General features: G+C 45.8%; 1 protein-coding gene across 7 annotated transcripts in view; it reads left to right on the forward strand.

The window, feature by feature from the left end:
- The first annotated feature begins 1,840 nt into the window (after positions 1–1,840).
- Positions 1,841–12,477, forward strand: part of AFF2 (AF4/FMR2 family member 2) — a 531,893-nt gene continuing 521,256 nt past the window's right edge. For 6 of the 7 annotated variants that reach the window (XR_005214493.1, XM_037821151.1, XM_037821156.1 and 3 more), the window contains exon 1: positions 1,841–2,276. Coding sequence is in view for 5 of the 7 variants with exons in the window: in XM_037821151.1 (XP_037677079.1) it covers positions 2,230–2,276 (47 nt within the window). In the remaining 2 variants the exon portion in view is untranslated. The remainder of the gene's footprint in view (positions 2,277–12,477) is intronic. The other variant, XM_037821159.1, reaches the window with a different exon arrangement.

The following is a 12,477-nucleotide window of genomic DNA, read 5'->3' on the forward strand; positions in this document are numbered from 1 at the left end:
TCCATTTGTTGACTTCTGCCGAAAAACTAGTATTTGTGGGGGGCTTGGTCCTACACAAAATAAATAAACATCTGAGCCAAGCTCCACTCCATACTGGAGATGCATGCAGTATAGAGCCTTGTTTTTACAGTCTAATGATAGTTGTGTGTGTGTTTTTTTTTTGTTTTTGTTTTGTTTGTTTTTGTTTTTGTTTGTTTTGTTTTTGCCATGCGGAGAATGTGAAAGATCCTAAATCCTGGGTCTGTTGTCATATTTGGCAGTCACCAAGCCTGGAGCTGTAGCACCTTCTATTGGGTCCCGGCCTGGGCAGGCTTTGCAGTTTCCAGGTTCTGATTCCCCCTTTAGGGGAACTGTCAGATCTTGAGAAATTACCCAGTTCCGGTGCCTCTGCAAAAAACATTAAAGACACGCTGTTTGGATGATTTTGAGAATATGAGATAATATTAGAGACCCATATTCAAAGTGAAAGCAGAACGCTAGAGCGGCAGGAACCAGAGGACCTCTGGTTCAATCCTTTTATTTCATGGATGGGAAAACTGAAGCCCAGAGAAAAGACTTGCTCAGAGTCACACAAAGAGTTACCTACAGAATCAGAACCAGCACCCTGCTCTATCGATTCTCAGTCTACTGCTCTGCCTTAGACGTTTCTGGTCTTAGGATTTTCATAACGCCCGACTACTATTCCCTTTATATAACGACAGGAAGGCAAGTCGGATGTCGGTGACCCCAGAGCCCTCTTGCTCCTGAAACGTGAGAAATGGTCCCGCGGCTTCTGACGCCCCTGTCCCTCGAGGGCATTGGCCAACGGGACCCTTCCCCTCCTGGCCCTGAAGGGAGGCAGGAGGCTCCGGTAAGCCCTGTGCCTCGAGAGAGACAGAGTCTCTGGCAAGAAGGGAAATGGGCAGCCGGTGGTCAGAAGAGTGAGCACACGCTCAATGGTTTTCCCATTTCTCAGAGGAGGAAAGTTCAGGAGCCTTTTGCCCAAGGCACGTGGCCAGCCGTGCAGGAAGGTGACAGTGGAACCCAGCTTCACAGTGTCCTAACCCGAACTCAAGAACCACACAAGGGCAGTCTTTCGTGCCGACACTTGCAGCTCACTGAATCCAGGGCCGCCAGCTGGAGGGCCTACTAGGTGTGGGCCGCGCCCTGCAGCCCAAGACAGCACTGCGGCATGCTTGGGCGGCTTGGGTGCCGGCACGCGGCGCAGCGGGGACGGTGAAGGTGACCGCCTTCTCCGCCCTGGGTCGGCTTGCCGGCGTAGCGGGCCCGAGGGAAGCTCAGCCCGCAAAAGTTTGCTCTGGTGCTACGGGACACGAGCAGGGTTCCCAGGCAGGGGCCGCGCGCAGGGTAGTGGGGATCGCCCCCTCATCCCCGTGACCGTTTGTGCCTCCTTTTCGGATTCCACGCTATATCTCCCAAGGGTGGGGTTGGAGGCGGAAAGGGTGCAGAGAGAGGGGTCCCCTTCCCGAAGCCCGCGCGTCCCGGCCCCGCCAGCCCCCTCGGCGGCCTCCCCGCAACTGGCCCTCGGGCCCGAGCCCGGGACCGAGTGCGGGTCTCCCCTCCGCTCCGCGGCCGCTCCCACCAGCTGATGTTGACAGAGGGGGGTCCCGGGCGGGGCGGGGTGGGCGGGACAAGCTCCTGCCAGATCCGGGGATGATAACTTGGCGGCTCCATGTCGCGGCTTCGGGCTGTCCAGGCTCCGCCTCCTGTGAATGTGTAAGTGTGTGATGCTGCCGCGGCCGCCGCCGCCGCCGCCGCCTGTGCAGCCGCCGCCGCCGCTGCCGCTGCCCCGGCTGCCGTGCCGCGCCGCTGCCGCTGCCCGGGCCGCCCCCGCCGCCGCGTCGCCGCCCGCCCGCAGCCCGCCAGGCGGGCGGCCCGGCCGGCCCGAGCCCGCAGTGGCTGCCGCCGCAGCGTCGGGGCACTGGGAGCGCGGGCAGCCGCGGAGGCGAGCGGAACCGAGCGCGCGGCCAGGCGCTCGCCAGCCCGGTTCGCCGCCGCCACCACCACAGCCGCCTCCTCCTCCCCGGAGCTGAGGATCAGGCACCTCCGGCGCCCGGCGCCCCCGCCGCCGATGCGGGCCGCGCACTTTTAGCCGGGCGGGAGGGCCGGAGAGCCGGGCCGCGGAGAGCTGCGAGCCGCCGCGCCGAGAGCCGCGCCGCACCGCAGCGAGCAGGGACGGACGCCCGCCCGCCAGCCCGCCGCCGCCGCCGCCGCCGCTGCCCGGCCGCTATGGATCTATTCGACTTTTTCCGGGACTGGGACTTGGAGCAGCAGTGGTAGGTTTTGATTGATTAATTTTTTTTTTCCCTTCTCCTTCGAGAAGCGGGTCCCCTCGTCGGCTCTCGGGTTTTGCGCCTTTGTTAAGAGGAGCCGGGGCTGTGGTGGGGGGCGCCGGGGACGCCCTCCCACTCGTTCGAAGCCACCTTTGGTCCCGGCCGCAGGGACTCCCCAGCCGGGAGCCGGGGCTGGGGGAGGCGCGGTGAGAGGGAGGGTCCCAAAAGCATCGCTGGCCCCTCCAAGTCCACAGAGTTGCGTTTGGCCCAAATCGTCTCGCGTGCCGCCCGACCTCCTCCTGGGCTTTCCTTCCCGACCGCTCACGGGGCCGGCCTCCTGGCACACCGGATGCTGTCCGCCCAGAACGCCTCAACTTTCCGGGTGCCCGACGTGCGCGGGAGCAGAGGCCGCGGGGAAGATGCGGCCGGCGGTCCTCCGCATCCTCGCGGTCCACCGCTTCCGCCACCGCCACCTCCATCCCGGCGGGGCGCACACGCCTTCCTTTCCCCGACACAGCCTGGGTGCCCTGCGCTCGTGAGCAGAACGGCGGCTTCGGGGACACTTCTCGGGGTGGGGAGGGGGACCCTAGTTCCGGGTCGCCCCCGGACTCGGGCTCTCGAGACCCGGGGTTCTCAAAGTTGGCCCCCGTAAGTCGGCCGGTCCGACGTAAATGCGCATTTAATTGCTGGCTGGACCCCCGTGCAGCCCCACTGGGAGGCAACCGTCGGTTTGAGTAATGGGGCGCACCGCTAGGATTCGGAGGTTTAGTCAGCTCGCAGAAAGACCATAAACTTGTCGCTAAGGCAAGTTACGTTACATTTTTTTTTTTTTTTTTGAAAGATGCTGCGGAGGGGACCGGGGAGCCGCCGGAAAGTTGTTACTCTCTGTGTGATGCGCGCGCGCGAGTGCATGAAGACTGAGATACATATCTATTAAGTTTTAAAGGAGTTCACCTTTAATAAACAACTGTTTATTCGTCCGAATGTTTTAACGTAGCATTTTTTTTCCCTCAGCCTGAGGAATTCGATGGGGGGAGGCGCGGTGGTGGCGACTTAGAATTGCACTCGTGATTGTTACCTTTTTAAATGTAGTTCGAATAATCTATAGTGCCATCCAACAGTGTGAAATCTTTTGCACTGTGAAACTACTAGCGGCCATTGACCATGAATGCTGTATATTTTAATAAGGATTTCCCTCGTTGATTGATATTTTAGGCAATTTTCTTCTTTGAAAAAGGGTCATATCCTCAGCCAATAGCTTCATTAGGCCAATCAGGACTCCTTTAGTGACAAAGCCAAGATAATCAGAACTTAAATAGATTTTATTTTGCAGCAATTCCCGGTAAATCCTTGAAATCGCAAATTACCCTGTATCAATATTAATCTGTGAGGCATCTTTGATCCTATGCAGGGTTTTACCGGCTCCGCAGAAAAACATTACCTTTCCTTTTCTTAAATAACCACGTTCTTGTTATTTAAAAGTAGCAATCGCAATAAAATTACTGCTCAGTTAAATATTATGCTCCTCACACAGCCTTTACTCTGTTTCACTAATTTATTTTGCAGACAGCTGATAACTACAGCGTTACTATTTGCATACAATTTGCCTAATATAGGTGTGGGTAGCATCATTAATTTAACAGACATTATTATAACTGATTTCGTGGGTGTAGTGCAAATGTTAAACAAATACAAGGCAGTAGGTTTTCAAAAACGTTTATTATTTAAATTTCAGTTTAATATTAGGCACGTGTAGCTGCATATTTAAAGGGGGTGGATTCTTTTAGGTTTGATTTCTTTTTTTCTACAAAGATACACCCCTCCCCCCTTCTAGGGGTTACCTTTTCTTTTCCTAAGGAAAATGCAAAACCTCTTTTCCTCTAGAAGCCTAACTGTGCCACATCACTTAAGAAGCATACAGACCTGGACACTGTGTGGGTATTATGTGAAATACAGACAAATTAGTATAACACGTCTGCATAATAAGCCTACCGTTTCCTCCTGTGTACATGTTCCAGGACAGTTTCTCCTTCTTCCTGTTTGATGATGATGGGCAAGCTTCCTTATGCATCTGTGTTTATAAACATTTGTAATGTGGCTGTACTTTTCTGTTTTGTATACCCCCACAGAGGAAAGGAACTTCAATGCAACATTATCTGATGAACTTTGTGAAAAACTAGACGTTGTGTTGAATGGAAATCTGTACCTTTCCAAACTCTCTTTGGACACCCCCAGTATGCCAGTTACATGTTCATTACATGTTTAGTTCCCCTCCTTGGGGCTAGCTGCTTGGGGTGATGGTATCTGCATTCCCTTCCCAGGAAGACCAAGCCATCAGCAAAAGGATCTCATCTACATTGGACCTATTCTTAACGTTCACTTGTAGAGCAGCAAGCCCTGAGCTATTTCTGACAGCAGTTCTTGGTGGCTGACAATAAATGGATCAGGACAGCTTCAAAACGAATTGGTTTTCTTAGACATAATGAATAAATGCTTTACATACGCAGGCATGTGTGTTATTTGCAAACACTTGACTACAGTAAACGAAAAGTGGGTGCCCATTGATACACATTTGTCAGGACGGATGTAAGTGGAGAAGATGGGGTATAAAAGATGCTGCAGTGTGCAGGTGTGTGTGGTGTGTGTGAGGTGCTCACGTGCCTGACGGAACATATCCCTGGATTTCACAAACTGCAAGAATATCTTCATGGGTCCTGCTCTGGACTCAATTAAAGGGTCAAAGCTCAAGTTCTTTAAGATTCCTGGATGAATGAGCAGTGCTCACCTGTGTTTGAATTTAATATGAACCATTCTGTGAAAGAAAGGAAGGCACAGATATGTGTCTGTTTCACCGAAGACACCACTTGCTCTTAAAGGAGAAAATGATAAAAGAAGGAAAAAAAATCAAATTTCATCTTTTAAATCATTGCATAGGCTTGCTTATGATAAGCAAGTGCATGAACTCTCAGGGTGTCTGGAGATCATGTGGCTAGATTTGGACTTGTTTACCAGCAAGGGGGATGTCATTAATCTCCATTTAAGGGGAGGTGGGGCAAACTGAGAGGGCCCACAAAGTGTACAGCTTTTCAGTTCTGTAAGCACCTTCTGCCAATATTGATCAGGCATTGCTTTGTGGCAGGCTAAGGTTCTTTGTGCGGACGCTTATCTTATTATTTTAAAATGAAAAAAGAGAAAAAGAAAGACAATACAGAAAGCGGCAAATTCATACAAATAAATGATGAAAAGAAAACCATCATGCTAGCAAAATCCCAGCTTTAAAACGCCTCCTGAAGATTGCGGTTACGCCACGGTGACAGTGGCAGACCTCTTGCTGTGGAGGACAGCATCAATTGTTTGTAGTTTTTACATGATGTCTCACAAGCAGCCTAATTAGAGGGGAGCTTGCAAGCAGGCAGTTATACAGGAAGAGACTTAAACTCACTGAACTGTTATATAAATAGAAAGTTCAAAGGTCCGCGTGGGGCTGTCAAGGCTGAACCGGGGCCATGTGCTGGCCAGGCTTCTCTTCCTCCGGTGAAGGCAGCCCCCAGGGCCTGCCCCAGCAGCCCGCACTTTCCCCGGTTTTCCTCAACCTTATGGGGGCAGTGGGGGATGGTGGTGGGGTGGCTGGAACACCCTGCTCTCCAGACAAAAGTGAGCTGTTTCCGCCCCTGCCGGGCATGGCCCACGCACTGCTGCAGCCTGGCCACCGCCTGCTCTGAATGCCAGGTCTTCCAAGGCCTCCTGAAGAGTGGAACAGGACTCTTTATGGATGGGAAGGTGTGGGGCAAAGTGGGAACACAACTAGTATCCGCCATCCTGGGGATACTAGGATTGCATGGGGAAGGGGAAGGGGAGGGGGGAGAGAAATTCTGTTTTGACTACGATCCACAGCTGCCCATGATTTCTTGTTCTCTCCCTTTTGCCATCCATGAAAAGGAAGACCGTCTATGCTAGTACAATATGCATTCTCCAGTGGGTTTGAGCACTCATTCAGCAAACTATTTTGGGTTGAGTTTCTTAAGGGAATGTACGGAGAGTAGAGATTTATGGCAGTGAAATTATCTAGTGATAAGGTCTCCTCCACACCCTCCCAATCCCCCTCTCCACCCCGAAAGAATAAACGCCATCTCAATAAATCTTAAAAGATGCCTCTATTGGAGGAGAAAGAAAAGGATCTCATGTTAGAAATCAGTTTAATGATACGTGAATTGTTTTGCTAATGATTCAGTCAAGCATTTAACAACTTTAAAATATACAAATCAAGATAGAAAATGACTGCCTCCAAAATGAATCTGTCATTATAGACATAAGCGAGATTCCAAGCATTTAAGCATTTTGTAAATGGATAAAAATTATATTGTATTTAAACATGCTAATTATTGTTGAATAGAAATGGCTTTAATGTGCTGAACCTTTATTCCATGCCTATTATTCTTAGCTAAGACTATTTCTTGCCTGCAACATTTATACATATTTGACATACTTTCAAAAGCATAAAAGTTCAATGAAATGGCCATCTCTGGAATAATCTAGAAACCATAGCCCTATAAGCTTATAGTTGCAGGTCATACCTCTGAGAGAGAAACCAGCATATACTTGATTAGGCCGTCAAGTAGACAAAACAATTGGTACAGTGGCTACATTTTTCACTTTTAATTTTGTCTTTTTCTAATTGCTATGGGATAAATTAGAACAAGAGATTTTCAAAACTTCTGGTTAATGATAAATGGAAAGCCTTGTATTGCTGATTAAAGAACTCAAGACCACACTTAGAGAAACCTAGTGGGCCTCTTTTGGTGTGTGTGCATGTGGTGTGTTTCTGCTGTTATTTGAGTATTTATTCTGTGCCGCAAGGTAATGAGATGCTTTAAATACTCATTCTCACTTAATTGTTCAAAGAACTTTATGAGACAGGGACTGTTAGGATCTCTATTTTTCAGATGAGGTAACAGAATCATGCAGCTACTCAGTGATATGAATTGGTGTTTCAGCCTAGAGAGAGCTGAGTCCATCAGCACTTGACATTTTATCTGAGCCTTTCCAGCAGGCGGGATGCTTTCCCAAAAGTCATCTCATTTGATCATTGTGAGTTCAAAAGTGCAGGTGTTATTCCCATTTTACAGATGCAGAAACTTAGCCCTAGAGAGGTTGTGTGTCTAACTTAAGTTTGCCCAGCCTGTTAGGAGTAGAGCCAAGTCAGAAAATGCACATCTCCCAATTTCTAGGCTAGGTGCTTTTCCACAAAACCTCATTGCCTTTTATGTTTTGTTACCACGAGTATTTAGCTCTCACTGAAACAAATGAATTGGGTTGTGTATATCATACATGTGTAAAAAATATCTGTGGAATTGCCATGTAATTGACCAGCATGGAACTCCATTTTTTCTTTTAATTAAAAAAAGAACATTGTCACACTGATGCAATCTATTAGCACTTCTTTTATGGATGGCCCTTTAATGAAAACTCATGAATGGCAAATGATATATAAAAGGGGCAAAACCCAAGTCCTTAATAACTGTACACTTAAATTTGTATCCCCTAAAAATTTTGAGGATCTGATGCTTGAACAGAAAGAGGACCACAAGATACTTATCTGATGGATTCAGAGCCTCACAGCCAGGGGTGGGAGATGGATGACATTTCTTTCCAAAGCTTTGTAGTTCACCACATCTATTATTTGATTTGAGCCTCACAACAACCCCGGGTGGGGGGAGTTGTCAGGACTGATATTGGCTCCATTTTGTAGATGAGAAAACTGAAGTTCAGAGAGGCTAAGTGACTTGCCTAAGTTTACACAGTAAATGGTTCATCTTAGGATTCTATGTTTATTGCTCTTTTCATTGTGTCACCACTGTTGCATTAAGTCATTTGTGTTTAAATGTCCATGTTGATTCCTAGGGAATGGTGTATCACCCTTTCGAATCATCTAGCACAGGGCCTTTCCAATCAGATGCGTTCAATAAACATCTGTTGATTGATAATAGAGCCACACTCAGCTCAAAGACTGCAAATACATGTATCTTTCAAAGGCAGTTGCTTAGTAAATTCTGATAATACTGGTGCTCTGCTTGTTCAATAGTGCTTTAATTGCTTTTAATTGTTTTCGAGTCTCAGTCTGATTTCTTTTGCAGAAAATATGAGATAAAACAACGGTTATAAAAAGAGGTTTGATAGGAAAAGGCAAAATTAGGACCCATGTTAATGGTGTGATTTAAAAAATAAGTTTTATGTGAATTCGAAGATACGCGTAGGGCTGAAAAAGCCAACAGGAATTAATGGGCTGGAATTGTATCTCAATTCGAACAGAGAATTTTGTTTAGGAAGAATGTGTGACAGAACTCTGAAGAAGCACTGAGTGGTCAGAGGGTTGGGATTCCTCCAGCTTTCCTTGAGTTTCAGCCTTTATGACTTGTATTTCATCATGAGAAGGCTGTTTTTCTACTTAACTGTAGCAGATCCACACCAGAAATTATCATGACTGTTAAACAAAGGTCCAGCACTGGATTCCTCTAATGTAAAATTTTTATGTTACACTTTAATGAAATTTTATATGCGTCTTCAAAGCAAGGCACACTTTATACCAGGGAGAGGGTGATGCTCTGAATTGTTGAATTTATTTTAAAGTAAATCTTTTTCGATGACCTTAGCTGCTAACATCTACCTACTTACTGAGCTGAGAAAAATTATCTGGTACCTTAAATAAAATGACATGATTTAAGCAGAGCTGACAAAAGCACTACAGGTAGAATCTAATTTTGATTATGGATTGCTTAGTTTATGAGAAGCTATTTTTTTATATACCTGTACATTTTGCCTCATTTGAAAAAGAAAATCAGCTAGTGATTTAAAGTGATCTTTGATTTGGTTCTTCAATAGGCATGAGCTGGGATGCGAAGACATAAAAAGCAAAACTTGGGAAATAAGCAAAGGAAACAGGTTTTGTTTTCATTGCAAACTCAAAATCACTGATCTGATTATCTTTCAATGTTCCTTTTCCTGGAAGAAAAAGAAAAGAAATAACACATTACTTCCATCCTATGAAGAATGGTTTACTTTGTTAGATTCCCGAATAATAGTTCTCTGCATTGTTCTACCATCTTCAGTGAAAAACAGTATCAGAGACTCATTCACATGGCAGCCTTTACTAAACCATATTGCTGGAGTCAGAATTTCATGTTTTGCAGGCAAAATATCTCCCGGAAATAGCATTGCAATAATTTATTTTTTTAAAGTAACAATTTTTTATAAATGCTCTACCTTGTGGTGATGCTGAAATGGCAATCTCAACATTAACATTCATTGGAAGAAGACATTTTCTAGGAGTCTGGTGTCTTGTTGCTACTTGGGGACTACAGTATGGTTCGATTAAACCAACCAGGCAGAAGGAATGTGTTACGTGGTCAGTTTAACCTTCAGACGGTGGCAATATATATACGACAACCTAACTACCTGTTGAACAATGGCAAATGGAATCACATAGGTTTTATTTCCCCCTCCAGGACGCCAGTCAACTAATTTTTAAAATAAATTAATTTTCTAAAGACACTGATTGTTTTCCAGCCAGGTCGGCACAGCCACAGTAACTAAATTAAATTCAAGCACGATGGATGTTTCTGATGAAGTGCCACGGAATCATGGAGTGGTCTCATCAATTAGCCATTTTTAATTTGCTGGCAAAATGCTTGGCTTCAGTGTTCAGTTAATCAATTCCTAGAACCTAGCGTTTCAAGGCTGGACGGCCCTTCAGGGTCACATGGTTCAACCCCTCATTGTACAGATGAAGAAACTGAGGCCCAGGATGGGAACATGACTTGTCCAAAGACATACAGTCAAGAGCGACAAAGCTGAGTCTGGAATCTTTGTGCCCAGAATTAGTTCAGCATTTGTCAATGCTAGCAAGAACTGTTTTTATTGTGCACCTTATCCCTACCCAATATTTGGCTAGTCGGTTGCTTTTAGGGGAGGCTCAAGGTCAGGAATGTCTTCAAGGCGAAATGGTGACAGGGTCTGTAAGTACAATAGAAATTCAGGGAAGGTGAGAGAATGTGAGCTAGAGTCGGCAAAGCAATTCTTCTCAAAGTCCGTGAATCTCTTGCAGTGCTGTCAGCGCAGTCCAGAGGGAAATGGAAAGCCAGGCATTTGGTTTGTTTAGAGGATCAGGAGCACCCAGTATTCAACATTAAACAGTTTATTTTGGGTCCTGAGCTATCTGGTTTGACAGTAGCTCACATTCATGAGATAATTGTCAAAGTCATGTTTTGCTCCTTGAGTGAATGGAGTATTCTCATTAACACTGACCACCATTTACTGAGGAACAGCCACAAAACTCTGGACAAATATTTTGAACGTCTGCACTGCCAAAATATTTATGCAGACATTCTTCAAAGAAATACCAAATGAAAATTTGTTTTTCTGAAACAATTGAAACAAATGCTTGAAAATTGGCACAATTGCTGGCAAACTAGATATTTTCGAAAGAAGCGTACACCGTGGCTCTCGAGATGTGTGCAAATACGTCGTTTCTTTTTTTTTTCTCCTTCTTAAAAAGTAGTTAACTATTTTGTTTGGAAAGTATGTACCAGTATTTAATGTGCTGCATTTCTTTTTCCTAAAATTTGAGTTTGGGCTCTGGTACCATCTGATTTCATGTTTATATCTGTGTTTGTCATCGATTCTTTGGCCACCAAATAATCCCTTGTCTGGCTGTCTTATCCTACAAATCTCAGCTTTACCCCTGGTGATCCTCTAGCTGCAGTCCTACCATCTTCTCTGCCCTGCAAACACACATTCTCCTGCCCAGTTGGGTTAGGCGCCCCTCCTCTGTGCTCCCATACTTCCTGAACATATGTCTTCCTGTGCTTAATCATGCTTTTTCTCTTTCTCACTTCTTGATCTCCTCCATGTATCTGAGTTGTTTTCAGGGATGAAAATGCATCTTTTATTTCTGAATTCCTAGTGCCTGGCCCAAAGTAGAACCTGATTTAGCCAATTCACAGTGCAGCCTCATTCACTTATTTATTCATTCCAGGCACCATGTTAGGTATTCACAATAATCAGTCGAGTTGGGAAGACACATTTCCTGTGTGAGGGGCTCTGATCTGTGTTGCCTGATTCCCTGTTTTACAGAATGGGAAACCAGGACACAGGGGTTCAGCAGATCATCCAAGGTCATGCAGGTTGCAGAGCTGGAGATAATGGGAATCCTTAGCTACTCTATTAACCCATGATGATACCTTAAGATAGATGTTCTGATAGTGGACAGCCTCACATGCTGTGGTGGCCCTGCAACTGATGGGCTGATGAGGCCTTCATCATGCATCCTTGGTATTTCCCAACAAGCACTAGGTTTAAGTTCATAACGAAATAGGAGGTGTCACCAACCAGATGGCTAATCCATCAAGAAACGTGATTCCACACCTCTTCTGGTGGAAGCATCACATTCTGTGCTTGGGAGGCAGGTGTCTTGATCTGTAAACTTTGACTTAATTCAAACTTGACGAGGAAGTGGGCACAATGAGGGCAGAGATTTGCATGGGTTTTATTCACAGCTGCAGCCTCTGTGCTTAGAACAATGCCTGACACACAGTAGTTACTCAAAAACTTTTTGTTGAATAATGAAATGAATTGATGTACAATAACCTGCTTCATGCTTTGTACTATCAAATTTATGAAGAGCTAGCTGCGAGGTATGAGGGTGCACCTTATCCCTCCCAACATTTGGCTAGTCGGTCCACTTCTTCTCTCTAAGGGAAGAGTTAAAGTCACAGCGGTCCTTCTGGTAGGTACAGGTAAGTGTGTTTCCTTTCCTTGAATAGATATTTTCCTGAAAAAACAATGCTTATTAAAATTTTATACATTAAATGTTCTATCTATGTACCTTATTTGCCAGAGATCCTGCAGTGAATTCTTTGTTGACCTAAGTAATCGCTCCCAAACAGCCTTAATTTATCTGATTTGTCATTTTAGATTTTTATGCATACAGTGTCATTGTCATGAGGTATCCCTGCATTTATCATCTCCAACATGGTTGCGAGGGTAATTCTGCAGGCTTCGAAAAACACTGTCTTAACTTGTTACCATCACTGGATCTAGGCTTTCATCTACTACAAAGATGGGTGCAGGAGACATGCCTTCAACATTTGCTGAAGATTTTTCTCAACACTTCTATAGCATTGTCTCCTCTGAGCCAGACACCCCCCCC

This window comes from Choloepus didactylus, chromosome X, assembly GCF_015220235.1.
Source record: "Choloepus didactylus isolate mChoDid1 chromosome X, mChoDid1.pri, whole genome shotgun sequence".
Classification (NCBI taxonomy): domain Eukaryota; kingdom Metazoa; phylum Chordata; class Mammalia; order Pilosa; family Megalonychidae; genus Choloepus; species Choloepus didactylus.